This window comes from Mastigoproctus giganteus, chromosome 3 (genome assembly GCF_048544385.1).
Source record: "Mastigoproctus giganteus isolate SK-2022 chromosome 3, ASM4854438v1, whole genome shotgun sequence".
NCBI classification, from domain to species: domain Eukaryota; kingdom Metazoa; phylum Arthropoda; class Arachnida; order Uropygi; family Thelyphonidae; genus Mastigoproctus; species Mastigoproctus giganteus.
This window is the reverse complement of record NC_143577.1, coordinates 159,642,386-159,665,643: the sequence shown is the minus strand read 5'-3', so window position 1 is coordinate 159,665,643 and position 23,258 is coordinate 159,642,386. Positions and strand designations below refer to the sequence as shown.

The 23,258-nt window shown below is 39.3% G+C and overlaps 1 protein-coding gene across 1 annotated transcript in view; it reads left to right on the top strand.

Annotated features, from left to right (window-relative positions):
• lmgA (anaphase promoting complex subunit lemming A) overlaps nucleotides 1-23,258 on the top strand; it is a 41,570-nt gene that overhangs the window by 1,360 nt on the left and 16,952 nt on the right. Inside the window, exon 2 of the mRNA XM_090369468.1 lies at nucleotides 8,661-8,780. Coding sequence (XP_090225594.1) covers nucleotides 8,661-8,780 — 120 coding nt within the window. The remainder of the gene's footprint in view (nucleotides 1-8,660; nucleotides 8,781-23,258) is intronic.

Below are 23,258 nucleotides of genomic sequence, written 5' to 3'. Positions count from 1 at the left end.
CTACACTTAGGATGGTAGAAAATGAAAAAGACCTGGGAGTGATTGTGCAGTCAGATATGAAGTTTTCTGATCAATGCAGACAGGCTACAAGAGCAGGCCATGGGGTCTTGTCAATGATTTACAGGAATTTTACTATCAGTCAAAAAGAGGTGATTATCCCTTTGTATAAGGCAATTGGTCAGGCCACGCCTTGAGTACTGCATACAGGTCTGGAGGCCTCATTTTAGGAAGGATGTAGAGTTGCTTGAGTGTGTACAGAGAAGGGCAACAATATTGGTAAGGGGAGCGAAGGGGTCCTCTTACCAAGAAAGGCTTAAGTTCTGCAAATTACAGCTGTTGAATTTTGCAGAACTTAAGCAAGCAGAATCCGATAGAGATGTATAAGGCCTTAAATGGGTTGAGCACGCTGAATTCTGATGGGATTCTTCTGCTTGCTCAGATTACAAACCCGAGGGGGTATAAATTCAAATTAAGGAAAGGCAATTGTAGAATGGATGTGCGAAAATTTGCATTTAGCCAACAGGTGGTTAATTGCTGGATCAAACTTCCATCTGTTGTTATGGAAGCTGATAGCTTAAATTAATTCAAGCAGGAACTGGACAAGCTTTTAGAGGGAATGGATGTGCAAAATTGTTTTGTTTTTTTTTTTTGGCTGATGTTACATAAGTTTATATGCTTGCTTCCTTGCATCACATTATTACTACTATTAGCATAAGCATTAGTAGAGGCATATGATGCAAGAAAGCAAGCTTATGCAGCATCAGCCAAAAAAAAAAAAAAAACCCTTCCACTTCACCCCTCCTTTCGTTCGAAATACCTGTCCAGCTGAGCCTTAAATTTATTTAGGCTATCAACTTCCACAACAAGGGATGGAAGTCTGTTCCACCAACCAACTACCCGCTGGCTAAAGGCAAATTTCCGTACATCTATCTTACGTCTGTCTTTCTTCAATTTGAATTTATGCCCTCTCAGGTGATTATTCTGAGCAAGAGGCAGTATTCCATCAGCATTGAGCATGCTCAAACCATTCAAGCCTTTGTACACCTCTATCAGATCACCTCGCTGGTGCCTAGTCTCCAGACACTGTAATTTGCAAAACTTAAGACTTTCTTCGTAAGAGCAACCCTTCATTCTGTTCACTAACCTTGTTGCCCTTCTCTGTACTCGTTCCAGCAGCTCTACATCCTTCTTGAAATGAGGCCTCCAGACCTGTATACAGTACTCAAAGTGCGGCCTGACCATTGCCTTATACAAGGGAATAATCACCTCCCTATCCCTGCTAGAAAAATTCCTGTATATCATTGATAAGACACCATGAGCTACTCTTGCAGCCCTTCTGCACTGCTCAGAGAACTTCATATCTGCCTGCACAATTACCCCCAGGTCCTTTTCATTCTCTACCACTGTCAGTGTAGTACCACAGAGTTGATACGTTGCTCTGGGGTTGCTGTTTCCCATATGTAGTACTTTACATTTGTCAATGTTAAACTTCATTTGCCACCTCTTAGCCCATCTGATGAACCTTTCCAGATCCTGTTGCAGCAGCATAGCATCAGTAGCGTCCTTAACAACCCTGCCAACCTTTGTATTGTTTGCAAACTTGGACATTAAGCTTGATATACCATCATCAATATTATTTATAAATACAGAAAACAACAATGGACCCAACACTGAACCCTGAGGGACTCCACTAATAACATTAGTCGACGATGAGTAGTGTCCATTAATTACCACTCTCTGTCTTCTGCCACAATTTTAACAATCAGACACATTTTAGTTGACTGTCCAGATTTTAGCAATATACGTTTTACCGCTTTTAATCATCTGACTGAGCCGTATACACTCAGTCAGATTTTATCCGACAATGACAATGTGTCTGCTGTTTTTAGCCTTTTTAAATCAATAAAGGTTTTTACTCATATTTAAAATTTATATGTTATCGTTATTTCTTTTATTGATTTTTTTTTTTTTTATATATATAAATCTGGACATGGTGGCCTTAACTAATTAGGTCACTGAGAGGTTAAATTTTTATATTACCTGGTCTTGGCGCATTATAGCCTTAGTTGCTAATGCCGCAATAAAATCCAAACCAAATCTCTTTTCTGCCACTCAACCATCCCTTTATCCATAGCAACAATTTGCCACCAATGCCACACTGCTCCAATTTGTGCAGCAGTCTTCCATGTGCAACAGTATGAAAAGCCTTTCTAAGATCCAAATATATAATATCAAAGTTATTCCCTGCATCCAATTCTTTTTGTGACTACATCATAGTATCCAATCAAATTGGTCAGGTAAGACCTTCCCTTAACAAACCCATGCTGTGTATGAGCTATAACTGAATTCTTGTCAAGATGATCCTGCAGTGCTTCTTTAACCAGTGCTTCCATTAATTTTCCTGGAACAGAACTCACAGGTCTATAACTACTTGTGTCAGCCTTTGATCCTCCTTTGTGAATTGGGGTTACATTTGCACATCTCCAGTCTGTGGGTACCTCCCCTGAGTGCAAGGAAGTTCTCATAATTATGGCTAACGGATTGCTTACTTCCTTTGCTGCCTCCTTTAATATACCTGGATAGATCCCATCCACCCCAGGTGCCTTTCTTGTATTTATCTTCAACAATTTCTCCTCCACTTTATTCTCAATTATTACAAGATCATCTAGCTCACTGCCAGTGTTTACTTCATCTATGGCATTCCCCTTCCTGAATAACTCCTCATGTGTGAATGTCGATGCAAAATATTGATTTAGTTTGTTAGCTACCTTAGCAGGATCATGAACAGTTGAACCATCGATATCAAATGAACCAATCTGATTCATCCCCTTCCTTCTAGAGTTTACATAAGTAAAGAACTCTTTGCATCCCTTGCCAAAGATTTCTCGTAATCTGCCTTCGCCTGCCTAACCTCCTTTGTAACTTGGTTACAGTTCAACTTATATCTATCATAGGCTTCTGTGTCACGTGTTAATTTATATGTATCCCATGCATTTTTCTTCTCTGCCATATGTCTCATTAGTTCATCTGACATCCATTTAGGCCTGAACCTTGAACAATATTTCTTAGTTGGTATGTAAAGCCTAGTAGCTTCCAAGATAAGTTCTTTGAATGCTTCCCATTTTGAGTTTGCTGTTGGTAACATCATCAGTTGGTACCACTGTATAGAATTTAAATACAGTCTCAGACCATTGTAGTCACCTTTACGAAAGCAATAACCCTTCCCTTTACCCCTGATGGTAGTTACCTCCTTGAGTAAATCCCACTTCAGCACACTGTGATCACTGCTACTTAGTGGTTCCTGTATCTGCAGATTCTTAATGCTTGAAGAATCACTACTGATAATCAAATCAAGAGTATTGCTCCCTCTAGTTACCTCCCGAACATGCTGATTTAGAAAACAATTGTCCAATAAATCCACAAAAGCCTTGCTAGTGTGCGAGTGACTAACCAACAAATTCCAGTCAATATCTGGGAAATTAAAATCCCCCATTATAAGACTCTCTGATTTACTGGCCCACTCTATTTCCCTGTACAGTTTCTTGTTATACTCATCAGAGTCATTAGGCCTATAGCACACTCCTACTCTCAATTTTGATCTCCCAATGCTTTGTCACACCAAACTGACTCGACACTGCACTGTCCAGCGATGTCGACTGGCTTCACTTCCTTGGATTTTATGTGTTTCTTAACTAATAGCATAACCCCTCCTCCCTTCCTATCCTGTCTACCCTTTCTGTAGATGTTTTACTCCCCAAATTCCATTATTCTGCATTACTTATATCTGTGTGATACCATGTCTCTGATATCCCAACAATATCCGCCTTTGATGCTTTGAGCAATACCTCAAATTCATCAAATTTATTTACCAAACTCCTAGCATTGGTGTACACGCAAGTATACATGCACCTGTTCTTTTTCTTAACTACCCTAACACAACCCATCTGTTTACTTGTACCGCAATGACTCCCAGCAGTCTCTGAAATATCCTGCATCTTATTTTCCAGGCTGCTGCTCATTCCAATAGAAGCAGTGCATGAATCACTTTCAAATCTGCCAGTGGCTACTGTTAATCTATTAGTCCTTGTATCCCCCCAATCTAGCAGTTTTCCGACCCACCTAACACTGCCTCGATAACATCACCAAACATTCTTGCACCCTTTCTATTTAAGTGTATCCCATCCCTGTAGAAGCAGTCTCTCCTGTTAACAAGTACAGACCAGGCTGAAAAAAATTTACCCCTAATTTCCTAAAATTTACGATCTACAGAAATTCAAGTCTAATGTTAGCAAGTGTCTTCTCAACCTTCGGCTTACTGACAGTAGTACAGATTATAGTACCTTTCATGTTTAGAAATCTTTTAATTCTTTCTTCTGGTAAACTGTAATAAAAAAAAAAATCACTATACCATGATGTAGGGAATAGTGGAAGAACACGATTTATTCTCAAAAAAATAATAATAAAATAAATATATATATAAAGTGGAATCTGTCAGGTGCTATGCATCAGATGAAATGCTAAAAACATTAAACTCAAAAGGAGGAAAATAAAAACCCACCACAGACATTTCCAAAAAGCGTACAATCAACAGCTTTTCTTTCTGACAATTCTGTTGGTTTATGTTGAGTATATGGAATATAAAATGACAAAGACAGGAATACCCTGTGGCCTAGGCCTTGTGCAACCCTGAAAACATGTGCCATTGTAAACTTTGAAAGACAATCAATACTTTAAAGGCACGTTGGTTCTGTTTCAAGTTATTTCCGTTAAGGGATAAGAGGCTCACATCTGGTGAGTATGGGCTTGGCACACCCAGGGTCCAGAGCTGGATATCATCATTCATCCCTCTCAGAGTAATTCGGGATTTCTTTTTTTTTTTTTTTTTTTTTGTTGGCTTATGCCACAGGCACCATATAGCTAATAATAATAATAATAATAAATTTAATACACTGATTATTACCTTTGATTAGAGGGTAATTAGAGAGCAGGGTATGGTTATTACTGAGCCAGTATGATATGATCTTTCTTCCAGAGGTGGATTCACCATAAAACTTACCAGGGAAACCCTTGTGGGCCCAGAGGCTGATGGAGGCCTTTTTAATTTCCAATATTACACTCTGACCTCCAATACATTCGTTTTTCCCAGTAAGAATTTTTGGCCCAGTCCGCCTCTGCTTTCTTCACTTGACATTCTGATTGTTAGGAGCAGAGTGTGACAAGGAACTCGCAGAAATTCTGGGATGTGATGCTCTTAATAAAGGTCACAGTGTATTAATTAATCAATGTATTAATTGGTATATGCTGTGATTATTACTTTTATTAAGAGCATCACATCCCAGAACTTCTAACAATTCCTTGTCACATGCACTGCTCCTAAAAATCAGAATGTCAAGTGAAGAAAGATCATCCTCCAATTATCCTCTAATCAAACCTTTGTTCATAATTGTGAGAGCATCCTTGGATTCAGGGGCGGTTCCTACAGATTAACTCCATTGGAGGTGTGCACATCTTTCCTATTCACAAAGGTGTATCAAAGGGCAATGTGAGCAATTATAGAGCTGTAATTTTGACCTGTTCCAGAAAAAATAATAGTCAGTGGTTAAAGAAGTATAGGGGGTCCCAGTATCCGAATCCCCTCAGTTACGAGATTGCAAATAATGTATGAAAACATAAAAAATATAATAGTATATATGTACTTCATTTCAACTTCCATTGAAGCACCGCACTGCACACTTAATTATTTCTGGCCCGTTCTTCCTGGGAGCATCCTGTTGACTCTACCTCTAGTCAGTTTCTCCTTTACTGTTGCTTGTAGTAGACGTGTCTGATATTTTCCATAATTTTTATGTTAAGAGAATTCTTATTTTCCTTATTTGTATTAACCATGCTTTCAAAGTGAAGTGCAATGATAAGGCATTCTAAAAAAAAAAAGACAATACAAAGATTATGGTTTAGAATTTATACATTGTTAAAGAAGTGGAGAGTAAGTAATCAATATTGTAAAACTGAAATATAGTGTAACTTCAATAAACTTTACTTAACCTTACATCGCTCAACATATTACAATAAAAAATGTCTAATAAAATAATCTCATTTTTCAGTTTCTTCAGTCTATTTTTTACTATGTACAAGTACACTGGTGTTCAAAGAAAGTGCATCACCTAGGAATTTCACATTTCTAACCCATTTTCGCAATGGTATGTTATATTAATGAATAGCATCACAAAAGATATTTATTAATAGTTAAGGCAAAGCTAAGTAATATTTCACAGGTGCTCTCAAAATGTTCCAAAGTGAGCACTTGCAGCCTTTATACAACAGTTTTGGTAAACACCATAATTATGGCTGAAGTGTTATCAGAAGCACTCAGTTTGCTTCAGTTTATCATTTTAAATGGAAAACAAAACGAAAAGTTCACCATGTGCAAAGTAATATTTAGTTGAACTGCCTCTGCCCCTGATAGCAGCAGCACACCGTCGAACCAATGACAAGATCAATTTCTAAAGATAATCAACTGATAGTTCGTGGTTCCAAACACAAATTATGGCTTCCTGAAGTTCACAAAAGGTCTTTGGTTTCTTTCTGGCAACTGCAGATTCCACACGATTCCAACAGTTCTCTATAGGATTCAGGTCCGGGCTGTTTCCTGGTCAGCTAACAGTTGTAATCCATACTTCCAACCATTTTTTCACCTGCAACAAATGTTAACACATTACTGTTGAACCTCTAATGCAGAAACAAAGCTAAAGTAACTACAGAAGTGCCTACTTACACTTTTCGCTCGATGATAAGGAGCAGATACTTGGCAGGTTGAAATGGTCTCTAATGGTTGGCAGAAATTTGCCTTCCAATATAGCCAGGTATCCATTGGCATTTATGGAACCTTTTATAAACTGCAGGTGATACAAAATGCACCCCCATGTCATTTGGCTGGTAGGGAATTTCACTGTAGATACCATACAGTCTGGATGGTATTTTTCACCACGTCTACGGCAAATCGTTTGTCTCCCATCAGAGCCATGCAGGTTGAATTAGGTGCCTCCGTAGCCAGGTGGGAAGGAGCAGCAGTGCGTAGCACACGCTTCTTGATTAGACCGGGGTTCGAGCCCGTCACCACCAAATACGGAGGATGCGGAAAGGTTAGGGAATGACCACCGCATATCCCGGAGCAATATGGCCTTAGTTGCTAATGCTCCTAAAAAAAAAAAAAAAAAAAAAAAAAAAGCAGGTTGAATTTCTTCTCATTTGAGAAAATAACTGACTTCCACTGTTTGGGGGTCCATTTGACATGCTCCTTACACCAAATTAATCGGGCCTTTTTCATTTTTTGTGCGAAGAGGGGCTTCTTAGGATGACAGGCTACAAGCCCATTTTTGAAGAGGCATCTTCTGACTCTTACTGCACTTGCTACCATTTCTATATGTTCTTCCCATCCTCTTTTCAGCTCAGAAGAAGAAGCTTTACGGTTTTTAAGGCGCTTCAAAACGCGGGCCTGTTTTGGCGTAGAGACTTGTTTGCGTCCGGTTCCTTTTTTCCTATCAGCAGAACCAGTATTCTTCAGTTTGGAAAGAAATCTATTCACTGTTGACTGATTACAAGACACTATAAGCAATATGACGGGAAGAACATCCTTCCTCACGTAAAGCAACAATAGCACTCTTTCTTCGTGCTGTCAACTGCACGTAACTCACCATCCTGACACAAGCAAGGAATTACTGCAACTCTTACAGAGCATGCTTATATAGCTGAAAGTAACAGCTGATGCAATAATAAGTCATCACCTATATGTATCAATCTTATCTGATGCAATATGTAAGAAACATTGCCATATACTTAGGTTATTCGGAGGCCAATTACAATTTTAAGGGGTGATGCACTTTCTTTGAACATCAGTGTACATAATACACATTATGAAAATTTGGTCTCCATTTTAAATGGAATTTTCTGTAACCAATTATCCTCGGATAACAAGGATCCCGTGTTGCAGGATCATTGTAACAGGGATACAATTGTATGGAAATAACAGAATGGATTTGTTGGGAGGAGGAATCTTGTCTGACCAATCTGATTAGCTACTCTCTCTCTCTCTCTCTCTCTCTATATATATATATATATGAAAACTCAAAGTTCTCATTAGAATCTTGAAAGTTTTTAATGAAAACTTTATTGTTGAATAACTTTTTGCTCAATTTCATTAGATGCAGCTGATAGACTCATCGAATAAATCTGTTTTAAAACAAAAGTACTTTTTTATAGCATGAACTATTTACGTGTGGCCAAGTATATTGTCTGGTATATTTTCCTATGAATTCTATAGAACCATCATCAGTGGAATAAATGTAGTCTATTAAACTCCATTCCTTCCTAATAAGTTCAGAAACTATTGTGATCATTGGACCCCATCTAGTAAAGAGGAACATATTTTTAAATTCATCCACATTAGACATATCAATATAGCTTTTAATTACTTTATTCCTATTATTAAAATGTTGCCAGCTCTAGAGAATGTTTTAAAATTAAATATATTTTTTTGAATCTTGTTTTCTCTAGGTCAATAATTTGACTAAAATGCACATGTATGGGTGGTTCGATTAAAAATTATATTTATCATTTCATTTCTACATATTTAGTAGATGGAAATTTATTTTATTTTTTAATAGGTTGGGCTGGTGTTGCTACTTGGCGCTGGGTTGCTAATGACGATAACTGTGGCATTTGCAGAATGCCATTTGACGGTTGTTGTCCTGATTGCAAAATGCCAGGTGACGATTGTCCTCTAGGTAAGTTATTGAAGAGATTTACTGAGTTAGCATATCTCAAGACGATCTTTTTTTTCCTGGATTAACCCATAAGTAGACATTAGCATTAGTAGAAGCATATGATGCAAGAAAGCAAGTTCTACAGCATTGGCCGAAAAAAATAAAAAATTCCCCATTTCATCCATCCATTTATTCCAAAAGTTTGTGTACTTCTGCCTTGAATTTATTTAAGCTGTCAACTTCCGTAATGAATAACTTTTTGCTCACTCACCTACTCAATCACTCACCCACTGGCTAAAGGCAAATTTCCGCACATTTATTCTACAACTATCTTTCATCAATTCGAATATATGCTCCCTCAAGTGCGTAATCTCAGCAAGAGGAAGAATACCCTCATCATTAAGCTTCCTTAAACCATTCAAGGCTTAAGGAATTACACCTCAATCAGATTACCTTGCAGGTGCCTGGTTTTCAGACACTGCAATTTGCAGAACTTACGCTTTTCTTAGTAAGAACAACTCTTGGTTCCCCTCACCAATCTCACTGCCCTTCTCTGTACTCGTTCCAGTAGCTCTACATCCTTCCTAAAATGAGGCCCCCCCAGACCTGTATGCAGTCCTCAAGGTGTGGCCTGACCATTGCTTATACAAGGGAATAATCACCTCATTATTCCAGCTAGCAAAATTCCTTATTATCATTGACAAGCCCCCCATCAGCTACTTTTGCTGCTTGTCTGCACTGCTCAGAAAACTTCTTATCTGACTGCACAATTACTCCCAGGTCTTTTTCATTCTCTACTACTCTGAGTGTAGTCCCACACAGTTGGTATGTTACTGTGGAGTTACTGCTACCCATATGCAGTACTTCGCATTTGTTAAAATTAAACTTCAGTTGCCACCTCTCAGCCCATTTTCCCCAACTTTTCTAGATCCTGTTGCAGTAACGTACTGTCACTTACAACCCTGCCAACCTTTGTATCATCTACAAACTTGGACATTAAGCCTGATATATTTTCATCAATATCATCGATAAATATATGAAACAACAGTGGGCCCAACACTGTACCCTGCGAGACTCCACGAAGAGCAGTGTCCATTGATTACCACTCTCTGTCTTCTCCTACTCAACCATCCCTTTATCCGTAGCAGCGACTTGCACTTAATGCCATACTGCTCCAATTTGTACAGTTGTCTTCCATTTGAGTACTGTATACAGGGCTAGAGGCCTCATTTTAAGAAGGATGTTGAGCTGTTGGAACGAGTACAGAGAAGGGCAATAAGATTAGTGAATGGAACGAAGGGTTGCTCTTACGAAGGAAGACTTAAGTTTTGCAGATTACAGTGTCTGGAGACTAGGCACCTTTGAGGTGTATGGTTTGAGCATGCCCAATGATGATGGGATTCTTCCTCTTGCTCAGAATAATCACCTGAGAGAGCATAAATTCAAATTGAGGAAAGAGAGTTGGAGGATAGATGTGCAGAAGTTTGCCTTTAGCCAGCGGGTAGTTGATTGGTGGAACAGACTTCCATCTTTCATTGTGGAAGTTGATAGCCTAAATAAATTTAAGGCTGAGCTGTACAGGTATTTGAAATGAATGGAGAGGTGAAATGGGATTGGGTGTTTTTTTATTTTTTTTGGCTGATGCTGCATAAGCTTGCTTTCATGCATCGTTTGCCTCTACTAATGCTAATGCTAATTTGCAACAGTATGAAAAGCTTTCCTAAAATCCAAGTACAGTCAGTCCTCGTATAACACGTGTTTACACTACACGAATTTGATCATACACGATTTATAAATAGGGGAACGATATCATATATAACACGAACCGAATTTGCTTATGCATGATTCGCCTTTGTGTTTACAAGAAATGGCAGTCGAACGCGGAATCATCCCTACTGAACGCAACACAATAGGAATGAAGAGAAGATTCTGAAAATGTATTTATGTTTTTTATATCAGTGAAGGGAAAACACGTTTCACCGTAATAACGTAAAAACCCACACAATTCCAGCTATCGGTATTACTGCAAATGCAATTAGATCGAGTTTTCTGCCAGTTTATAGCAGATTCCACCAACAGGAACGCAACTGGAAATTGCTTTTATTGTTTTATGGTAATAACCCCCAGAAATGTGCTTTAGTAAAATGCGAGCTAGTGAGGTGTTCATAGTGTGTCTCTGCGTTTATGGTGTTGTTTATTCAGTTGCTCCTTCCCACCTGGCTACACTGCTGCTCCTTCCCACCTGGCTACACTGCTGCTCCTTCCCACCTGGCTACACTGCTGCTCCTTCCCACCTGGCTACAGAGGCGCCGCTACACACGTGTAGCGGCGCCTCTGTAGCCAGGTGGGAAGGAGCAGCAGTGCGTAGCACCCGCTTCTTGATTACACTGGGGTTTCAGCCCGTCACCCAAAATACGGAGGATGCAGAAAGGTCAGGGAATGATCACTGCATATCCCGGAGCAATATGGCCTTAGTTGCTAATGCTCCTAAAAATCAAACAACAAACAATATGCGTGCAGCTTTGTTTATGTATATCAAGTGTGCCTCCTCATTTTGTAATTGTGCTTTATTCCTTAAAAATGAGTAAAATACTTAAAAGGTGTGAAAATGAAGTGTCCTGGTGAAGACACTACAGATTCAGAGAGAAAAAGAAAAGCAATATCGATAAACAGAGGCGGAGTGGGTCAAAAATTCTTACCCGGGAAAATTTGTAGTGGCCTCATACTAGTGTTTATGGCCAAAATCACACCGGCCAGAGGCCGGTGTGATTTTGGTAATCCCCGGTAATCCTTCTGACATCCTTTTGATGGAAGACCACAGGAAGCATTGAATGGAACATACTGCAAATGGTGGGAGGTGGCTTACCAAGATCATTAATATATGAGTTGGAAGAAGAGTAGGATGCTAGCAGGTCAGCTTTACCTTTGGCTGAAGTGGCAATAGAACCATCTGGTTTTGACAGAGGTGGGAACAGATATGGGCAAAGTTGTTGCCAGTAGCTTTGGCAAGAGACCAGAATGCTCAGCTACCATTTGGAGACAAGGAGCAAGTTTTCCACTTTTAACTTGTTGGAAATTTAGTTTGGACTGATTAATAACTGCATTACAAGTGTTGCAAGCATTGGTGTAGGCAGAAAATGAAACTGAAGATATGGAAACAAGCCAATTGCAATATTCAACTTTCTTCTCTTAAACAGCCTTAGCACATATATTGGAAAACCAAGGTTTAAATAAAGGATGAGATTTTAAGGTGGAGTATGGAATAAAGGATTTCATCCCTACAAGAATAATTTCACTGACACGATGTGAGCTAATGAACATCAGAAGGTTTGAAACAGTAATCCGACCAAGGAAAAGAAGAAAACAAATCTTACTGATCATCCCATTTTGCTTTCTTGTAATACCAAACAACACTAGGTTGGGAATGATCATGAGAGAAAGGCTCCATTGGAGAAGCCATCACCAATTTGTGATCTGATGTGCCTAGAGGATCACTCACCTCAGTGTACTTAGAAGAGTTGTTTGTGAGAAAAATATCAGTTGTGTTGGCTGTATGATTAGGATTGTCTAGTATTCTGGTAGGTAAATGAACAATCTGTGTGATATCATTAGTAATTGATCTCACACAGATCAAAAGATTCAGCTTCTTGAATAGCTGTGTCCATGTGACTAGAAAATGGAAGCCATCTGGTGTTGTGTACATTAAAATCACCCAAAATATTATCTCACTATTAGGAAAGTTGGACTGGAAAAAAAGTCAGTTTTCAAAGAGAGGAAGTCAAAGAGTTCCAAGTGATTAATGGAGTTTTGAGAACGATAGAGGCAACAGATAAATTTGACAGATTGTGCTGGAGAGATTTTAGAGATCAAAAAAGAGGAGATTCCAAATTACCAAAGTTCTGACAGGAAATATCAGAATGGGGATATACATAACTACCACCTTTGAAGTGAAAGGAATCATATAGCGAATAATTTAGACAACTGAGATGAGTAGTGATTGAATCAACTGATAACTGAGATTCTGTCAGAAAAAGTGCATGGGGTCGGTCTGGCAGACTGCAAGTAGAAGGTTTTTTTTTTTTTTTTATGAATACAACAAACAAGAGAGGTATTAGAACCTATAATACTCAGTACCATGCTTGGGTTGGAGGTTGAGAAGACGAACTTCTGTAGACTGTAATTTTCAGGAAATACGTACAAAGGAAGGTTGTTCCAGAAAACGGCAGTTGAATGAATAAATAAGGAAGATGAAAAGTTGGTTCTGTGAGTTTGAAGTTGGACAGTAAATGGATGTTGGCTGGTGGCAGCACGTGTTTGGACTGTTTTGAAAGAGAGAGCGGGAATTATAGAAGCCAGTTCAAAAGAACAGTGCATATGGAAGTATCTGTAGAAAAGGCATGCAACAGAAACAGTACATCTATGAGACAGCGAGTGGAGAGACCCTGTTAGAGAGGAGTCATTAATTAACGTAACTGCCCTCTTCTGAATGGAATCTAAAAGCCTGAGAGAGGTTTTGGGGGCACCGCCGAAGATGTGGGAACAATATTCCATGGGAGGGCAGATTTGTGATTTGTACAGAGTGAACAGCTGTTTGGAAGAAAAGTAAAGCTGAGAGCGAAAGAGAAAACCAAGTTTTTTACATGCAAAGGAAGCAATATTTGTAATGTGCTGGTGCCAAGAGAGATTAGAAGTCAGGTTAATCCCCAAAAGAGATATATCATTTTGCCTAGAAATTGGAGTGTCACCAAAGATAAGCATAGGAGCAGAAGAATCCTTTTTGCGAGATATAAGACAAGACTGAGTTTTAGAAGGATTGAAATTAACTAGGTTGTCTTTTCCCCACTGGAGAATTACCTGGAGATCGGCATTCAAGGAATTAGTAGCGGATATTTGAGAAGTTGAAGCTGATTGAGCAGGGCAAGGTTTCTCAAAATGGAAAGTGAAATGCAATGTGCTATCATCGGCAAAATTATGGATGGAATTTCCAGTCAGTGGAAGAAGGTCATTAATATACAAGAGGAAAAGAGTGGGGGCAAGAACTGAACCTTTGGGGACACCGGCATTAGTGGAGAAGTTAGAAGACAGAGAGCCAACTACCGTCACCCTCAGTGAGCGATCAGAGAGAAAACTGGATAACCAATTACAGAAAACAGTTGGAAAACCATAAGATGGAAGCTTGTTTAGAAGACCTTTATGCCAAACACTATCTGAAGCCTTTGAGATGTCAAGAGCAACTGCTTGTGTTTCCCAAACTTTTCCATTGAATTTGCCCCTAAATGAGTAACGTAAGCCTGAATATCACCAGTGGATTGACACTGATGGAATCCATACTGGCGATCGTTGATGAGACGGAAGGTTTCTAGGTAGTTTAAGAGTTGGTGGTTAATTGATTTCTCCATTACTTTAGAAAGAGTTGAAGTAATTGCAATAGGACGATAATTGGATGGGAGGGATTTGTCACCCTTTTTAGCAATTGGCCGGATATAAGCAAATTTCCTTTGGAATAAGAAAGTGAAAAAAGGCGGCAAAGAACAGGAGTAAGTTCAGGAGCACAGGTTTTGAGAACAAGAACCTGATGGTATTTCTGGGTGGTGGGAGGTGTTTTACCAAAATCATTAATACAGGAGTAGGAAGAAAAATGGGGTGCTAGCTGGTCAGCTTTATCCTTGACTGAAGTGACAACAGAGCCATCTGGTTTTGACAGAGGTGGGAGCAGAGATGGGCAAAAGTTGCAGCCAACTTTGGCAAGAGACCAGAATGCTCGGCTACCATTAGGGCAAGAAGCAAGTTTTCTACTCTTAGCCTGTTCAAAATCTAGTTTGTACCGATTAATAACTATTTTACAATTGTTGGGAGCTTTGGTGTAGACAGAAAATGAAACTGAAGAATTGGAACCAAGCCAATTACGATATGCAACCTTCTTCTCTTGAACAGCCTTAGCACATTTATTAGAAAACCAAGGTCTATTAAAGGATTCCATTCCTACAAGAATAATTTCACTGATATAATATGAGCAAACGTTAACATCAGAAGTTTTGAAACAGTAATCCAACCAAAGAAAAGAAAAAAAGAAATCTCACAGGTCATCCCATTTTGCATTCTTGTAATGCCAGACAATATGAGGTTGGGAATAGCCATGAGATAATTGCTCCATTGGAGATAAGACAATCACCAAGTTGTGATCTGAAGTGCCTAAAGGATCACTCACTTCGACCGTGTACTTAGAAGGGTTGCTCGTGAGAAAAAGATCAAGCGTGTTAGCTGTATGGTTAGGATTGTCCGGTATCCTTGTAGGTAAATGAATTATCTGTGCAAGGTTGTTAGTAATTGCAAAAGCCTCAGCATCTCGACCAGCTGGATCGGTGTGACTAGAAAACGGAAGCCAGCTGGAGTTGTGAACATTAAAATCACCAAAGAAAATTACCGCACTGTTAGGAAAGTTGGACTGGAGAAAGTCAAGTTTTAAAGAGAAGTCAAAGAGCTCCAAGTGATTAGTGGAGTTAGGAGAACGGTAGAGACAACAGATGAATTTGACACAATGGGGTAGAGAGATTTTAAGCCAGAGAAGATCGAAAAGAGAAGATTCCAAACTACCAAGTCTCTGACAGGGAACATCGGAACGGACATGTGCACAAGTACCACTTTTGAGACGAAAGGAATCATACAGCGAATAATTTGGGCAACTGAGATGAGCAATAGTTGAATCAACCGATAACTGAGATTCTGTCAGAAAAAGTACATGGGGTTTGGCAGACTGCAAGTGGAAATGGACATCGTTGAGATTAGAACTGAGAGCAGGTATATTTGTGAAATGAACTAAGAAGTGTTTTGGAGGTTTAGATCTTTTTGTAGATAAGCTTGGTCTATTACTTTGACAATTCATGGTGTATTCAATAGTAAGAAAAAGTGGAGAGGAGGGGACATGATGTATGAAATAATGAAATTTTTGGATATTGTGTACACATATTAAGAATATACCCTGATCCTTGACATAACGTGGCCTCGACAATGCCCCCTGCACACACACACAACTTGGACTCCCTCCAGTCACTATCTGGCAGAGTAGAGGTAGCAGGATTATACACTACCTGATCTGGAAACCTCTTAAAGAGTTACCAATAGGCTCGGTCCTGTGTGCTAACTAACGGCCGACCTTCGAACACCGTTTTAGAGCTGTACCGTCGAAATGTAAGGAAGATTGGATCTCGTCATGATGTTCATCATAACCTCAAAAGTCATCAGTCATACTGCATGATGGAAGAGATGGGGAAGGGTTGACCGGAACTGAGCTCAGGAGTCTAAACATGGGTTCCACCACTTCAAGCCTCCAATAAGCAGAGTGATGGTATTGCACCGGTTGATAAGAGTCAACTACCACCTAATATTGCCTGGTAACACAGAGGGGCGGCATTCCTCCATGTGGTGTGGGCGCCACACCTCAACAACTGCTTACGTTGGTTCACACCTTGGTGGTCACCCACAGTGTGCTTGTGCATGGAGGTTATACCCAGGATTACTAACAGTCCCACCATCGTGAATGTTCAAGCAGAGGATTTGGCTGTCACAGACCATCCAGACTTCACCGAAATTGGGTCCACTTGACTTGAATATCACCCAAATATCAGTTCAATCAGTGTTTTAAACTCCCAGGTAGCAAGTACAGCTTGTCTGTTACAATCTCAAGGACCAGAATCCTCACGGAAGTTGACATCATTGAGATTACAACTGAGATCACATATACTGTATTTGTGAAATGAACGAGGAAGTGTTTGAGAGGTTTAGATCTTTTCATAGATCAGTTTTCTGTCTTAGTTTGACAATTTGTGGTGTATTCAGTAGTAAGAAAAGGTGTGGGTGGAAACACGCTGTATGAAGTAATGAAATTTTTGGATATAGCATACACGTAAAAATATACCCAGCTCCTTGACATAACGTGGTCCTGATAATGTCTCCACATACACAATACTCAGATTCCCAGTCACTATCTGGCAGAGAAGAGGCAGCGAGATTATACACTAGCTGATCTGGAACCTCCTAGAAAGTTACCAATAGGTTCGGTCTGGTGTATTATCTAGCAGCCAGCCTACGAACACCATTTTAGAGCTGTACCCTCGAAATGTAAGGAAGATTGGATCTTGCCATGATATCCTCAAAGACGTTAATCATACTGCGTGATAGAAGAAATCGGGGATGTTTGTTTGTTGTTGTTGTTTGTTATTTGGATTTTTAGGAGCATTAGCAACTAAGGCCATATTGCTCCGGGGATATGTGGTGGTTATTCCCTGACCTTTCCGCATCCTCCGTATTTGGTGGTCATGGGCTCGAACCCCGGTCTAATCAAGGAGCGTGTGCTACGCACTGCTGTTCCTGCCCACTTGGCTACTGAGGCACCGAGATGGTGGGGGGAAACTGAACATTAGTTACACCACTCAAACCTCCAATAAGCAAATTGGTGGTATTGCACCTGTTGATGAGAGTCATTTCCTGGTAACACAGAATGGCAACATTCCTCCGTGTGGTGTGGGTGCCACACGAACCCCGCTTATGTTGGTTTGCACCTGGGTGGTCACCCACAGTGTTGTGCTAGGTGCCGTATTTCAGCACTTGCACATGGGGTTATACACAGGGTTACTCACAGTCCCACCATCGTGAAGGTGCAAACAGAGGATTTGGCTGACACAGATTGACTGGACTTTGCCGAAATTAAGTCCACTTGACTGGAGTATCACCCGAATATTAGTTGCATCAGCATTTTAGACTTCTAGGTAGCAAGCACAGCTTGGCATATTTGAGAGAATGTCTGTGACACTCTCAAGTACTAAAATGGAATTAAAGAAATTAATATGAATTTCAAATGGGGGGAAAGAGTCTTTTTGATAATCTTGAAGTGGGCAAAGAAAAGTGCAGGTTGATCCCTGAAACTGTTGTAAACATTCTTCCAGGTTTGATGAGCTATCTGAAAAATCTAAAACTGTGATGGAAATGATATTCAGATCCCTTTAGGCTTGACGTAGCCGAGTGGTCAGGAGCACGAGTGCAGTAGCACATGCTGTTTGAGTGGACCAGGGTTCAAGCCCGTGACTTGATACGCTAAATACGATCATATGTATTGATTGATTTATTGTAAACGCCACTGACCTGGTGGTCATGCCAGAGTATAAAAAAGAACATTTTTTTTTTTTTTTCTTGAGTCAAGCAGATCACATTTTGGCAAAGTCCAATCATTTTGCAACAACCAAATCCTCTGCTTTCACCTTCACCTTATTGAGACTGTTATTAATCAGTATTTCCTACCTTTTACTTGGTGTACCAACCAGGTGCAAAGTAGGCAACTGTGCCTAACAAGTGGAAGTGATCACGCATGTGTGAACCAGCATAAGCAAGGGTGTGGTATTGACATCACACAAAGAGGAATGTCATCCCTCTGTGTTACCAGGCACTACTAGGAGGTAGACAATTCACATCATCCAATGCAAAACCACCACTTTGCTTATTGGAGTCTTCGTGTGGGGAAACCTATGTTAAGTCTCTAGAGTAAAGTTCTAGCAATCCCCATCATGTAGCATGAGTTGTGTGTTATGAGGGACATCATGGCATGGTCCACTATTTCTTACATCCCAGAGGTACAGCTCTAAAACATTATTTGCCTGTCTGGTTAGATACTATGAGGACTGAACTCTCTTGGTAACTCTCGAGGAAGCAACCAGATCAGTAAGTGTATACAGCAGGCTCCCGCTATAACGCGGTTCGCTTTACGCTGATTCGCTATAACGCTGTTCATATATTATAACCCGTATCTGACTATAACCCTGTCACAGATCACTATAACACTCTTTTACAGATTGCATATTTAACAAAATCGTTTCATTTGATGGAGTCGATAGCTTGAAAATGAATAACAAAACAGCATTAAAACGTTTCCCACGCCGACTTGAGAAATTTTCCCACACTCAGTGAAATTTTCTCGCATGCTAATTTAATTGCAGTACAGTGACTTGTTACGTAGTTCCGAGATCAACATTTTAAAAAATGATCAAGTATATTGCTTGTAATATTTGTGTTACATGCATTTATCCGAAGTCTAGTCATCGCTCAGTACAGTATTAGACATTGTGCGTAACGGACAGTTTACTTGAACATTGTATCATAATTAATGCAACCAACGCAGTTACATTTTCGAAGAGTTAATAATGGCCGATAAGAATGAAAAAGCAACAACGTCTGGGTGCAGTATGAAGACTATAAATGTAAGAAAATGACTGAATTTGAAAATTAAATTAGACATTTTGAAGCGAATCGATTCCGGTCAAAGACAAGCGGATGTGTGCCATAATTTAGGACTTGCAAGTTTAACTGTAAGAACAATTATAAAAAAATAATAAAGAATTAATTTTAGCAGCAGGAAATATAGCTGTTCCACTGCAAGCAACTAGGGCTAGGCTGGCTATTAGGATTGAAATGGAAAGACTTTAACTAATTTTATTGAAGATAATATCCAATTCAGAATTCAGTTAAGTTAAATATTATAAAAAAAAAAAAAAGAGAGAGAGAGATTAGCCAATATAATGATCTGAAGAAAACTCACCTAAAAAAAAAAAAAAAAAAATGTGGAACCATTTAAAACTAGTAAGAGCTGGTTGAATAGATTTAAAATCCAGGGAGAAGCCGCAAGTGCAGATCAAGGAGCCGAAACTTTAAAAAAAAAACTTGTTAAAATTATTGAAGAGGGGTATTATGTGTTATACTTCTCAACAAGTTTTTAACATAGATGAAGCTGGACTTTTGTGGAAACGAATGCCTAAAAGAAGTTTCATATTGAAAGAAGAAAAAAACATGCCAGGTTTCAAAGCAGCGAAGGATCGGTTGACTTTATTGTTGGGTGGTAACGCTGCGGGGAATTTAAAATTAATACCCCTTTTAGTTTATTTGGAAGAGGGCCAAAGTTCAACCCAAAATCGACACATTTTTCATGATTAAATTTATCAATTAAATTAAATCAATTTAGATCAATTAAATTCATGATTTTAATTGGAATTTTAAGTTTAATTTTGATACGTAAGTAGTTACCACATAATTATATACGTATGTGATGCAGAATGTTTAATTATGTACAAATATTTGAATATTAAATATTTTGACTGACATTTGTGCATCTTTTCACTACCGTTTATTGTTGATTTGGAAATATCCTATGGCACCGACTGCAACTCACAAATACATATGTTACCTTATGGGAATGCGGTGCTCGCTTAGCGCTCTGTTTTTCTGGAACAAATTATCAGCGTTAAGCGGGGGGGGGGTCACCTGTAATCTCATTATCTCTACTCTGCCAGCATAGTGACTGGAGGAAGTCTGAGTGATGTATATGCAGAGGGCATTGTTGAGGCCATGTTATGTCAAGGAGCTTCTTCTTTGAGTCTGCTGTATCCAAAAATTTCATTAATTTATACAGTCAGTCCTCATATAGCACAATAGTTGTGTTTCTAGAAACCCTCGTGCAATATAAATTACAGGCTCTGAGGAAAATAGGGTTAGGTGCTGACCACCCAAGATTGAACGCACATTTGTAACCAAAACATTACCAAACACAATAAATAATTGTAATAAAATATGTATTTTATTATGACTATTATACGCCTCCGTAGCCAGGTGGGAAGGAGCAGCAGTGCGTAGCACACGCTTCTTGATTAGACCGGGGTTCGAGCCCATCACCACCAAATACGGAGGATGCGGAAAGGTCAGGGAATGACCACTGCATATCCCGGAGAAATATGGCCTTAGTTGCTAATGCTCCTAAAAACCAAATAGCAACAACGACTATTACGTAATAAAATATTGCTAATGCTTTTGCTTCTATCGTAAGCAAACTTGTTTTTTGTTTGATCTTCTATCCAAACAGATGACAGCCGTTCCATCTCTTCCAATTCTTTGTGTCTTGATCTAATGTATGTTGTTCCTGCTATGAAAGTTGTTTTTATTTTCTCTGCATTTCTAATTCTCCGCATTGCCTCATTTAGGCCTGTAACACATGCAATATCACATGTTCTTTCATTTCACTCAAACCACTTCATAATTTCATATTTTTTCTCTATCGACAGAGGCAGACTGTCCATGAGCCTTACCGCGGAAACCCCAGTGGGCCGGAGGCCAGAAGACAATGGAGGCCGGTGTGATTTTGACCATAAACGCTAGTATGAGGCCGTTACAAATTTGACCCAGTCCACCTGTGTCTATTGATATTGCTTTTCTTTTTCTCTCTGAATCTGTTGTGATAGATACTCTCATTTTTCCTTTCCCAGTGCTTAATATCACACCAAACAGGCTCAACATTGCATTGTCCACCAACATCAGTTGGGTGCACTTCCTTAGATTTTATATGTTTCTTAACTAACAGCATAACCCCTCCTCCCTTCCTGCCCTGTCTATCCTTTCTGTACATATTGTACTCCCCAAATTCCAATTCTGCACTGCTTATGTCTGTGTGACACCACGTCTCTGATATTGCAACAATATCTGCCTTTGATGTCTTGACTAGCACTTAAAGCTCATCGAATTTATTAACTATACTCCTAGCATTGGTATACTTGCAAGTATACATGCACCTGTTTCTACTCTTAGTTACCCTAACACAGCCCATGTATTTACTTTTTCCACTATGACTTCCAGCAGTCCTGGAAATCTCCATTGCCTTGCTTTCCAGGCTGCTGCTCAATTGCATTTCAATAGAAGCAGTGCAAGAATCACTTTCACCTCTGCCAGCAGCTATTGTTAATCTATTAGTCCATGTATCCCCCCAAGCTAGCAGTTTTCTGACCCACCTGTAGAAAAAGTCTCCTCTGTTAATCCCTGTAGGATGTATCCCATCCCTGTAGAAAAAGTCTCCCCTGTTAACAAGCACAGACCAGACTGAGAAAAATTCTACCTCTTGAGCCTTGCACAATCTCTCCAGGGCTGAATTAATCGACAAAACTCTCATCATATACTCCTATCGTGTCTGGACAGAATTTCAGACACTTTCAAATTCAACCCTAACTCATGGCTTTTTTTCAGCATTGACTTGTACTCGTTAAGTAATTCCACTGGTCTCCTACTCTTAATATCATTAGTGCCAACGTGTACAACAATATCACCCTGTGTGCCCTTAAAAGATGATATCTGCTCTACAACATCATCAGCTTTTGCCCCTGGCAGACATACCCTGGTCCTGTTCCATCTTTCTCTTTTGCACAATATGTTCCCCGTTTCCCTGACAATAGAGTCATCTACAACAACTAGTTCCTTTGGGACCAGCGCATTCTACCTTGTGGGTTGCCGCTGTGTTGCGTGATGTTCAAGTGCAAGCTCTAGTGTTGATGTGGGCAGCTGAGAGCTTGATGGGCTTCTCAATTTAAATCCTTTGAGGGCATCCACCCTGTCCTTCAAGCTCTCATATAAGCCCATAACAAATGCTGAGTTGGCACCTGATTTCCTCACACTCTTTGCATCGTGCACACACAAAGACATTCCCCTTGGCAATATCATGTCCCATTACTGATTGCTCCACAAATATCAAACAAGCAGTGCATTTCAGTAAACTGATTCTGAGGACGACCGCCCCCCGTCGGTTCTCCTCTGAGCCACAGCACTTCCATTAGTTTGAGCCTTTTGCTTTGCTGCTCTGGTCTGAGTCATGATTTCTATTCAAGTTCAATAAAATTCCAATTCAAAATATAACCCTTAACTTATATCCCAATGCAGTTATAACACTATATATACAAATATAGTCAATTCCGGTTATTTGGGACACATAGGGACTAGTGCCTTTTGGCCCGATTAAGCGGCTGCCCCAATTATCCGAAATTTCACGTAAATAGTTAAAAATACAATGTATCCCCCCCCCCTTACAATTAGTTCACTGTACAATCAAATCACGTTACGACGAACTCACCATAGTAAAGTACCGTTCACTGTACGATGTGTAGTAAGCATCGGTCATTGTGATCACGCTTTGAATTAAATTTTAATTCTATTAAACAGCAATTCTAATTAGCGAAAATAGGAGGAATATTATCCACAGGCTATAAAATTAAAGATATATTAAGTACAAATTTATCCTTTATTACCTTACCAATGAAAAAATTAAATGATATATGAAATTCGGAAGAATATATGTGATAATTAATACGTACTGTAATGTGTACATACTAACTAAACTAGTTGACATTTCTGTTCACTGACATTTGTGGGTGGGGTTAAAATTTAAAACAGTAAAAAGATAAGCAATCAATAACAAAAAACACAGCACACACAAATTGCAGGTAACACAACATACGCAAGTGAGAACGGAGTAATGAGTTACAAAGCTTTAAAAATAGGAATGAAGAGAAGATTCTGAAAATTATTTTTTTTATATGATTAAAGATTCCATGGAAGTGTAAACACATTTTACCATAATAACCCACAGAATTCCAGCTGTCAGTATTATCGCAAATTCAGTAAGATCAAGTTTACTATCCGTTT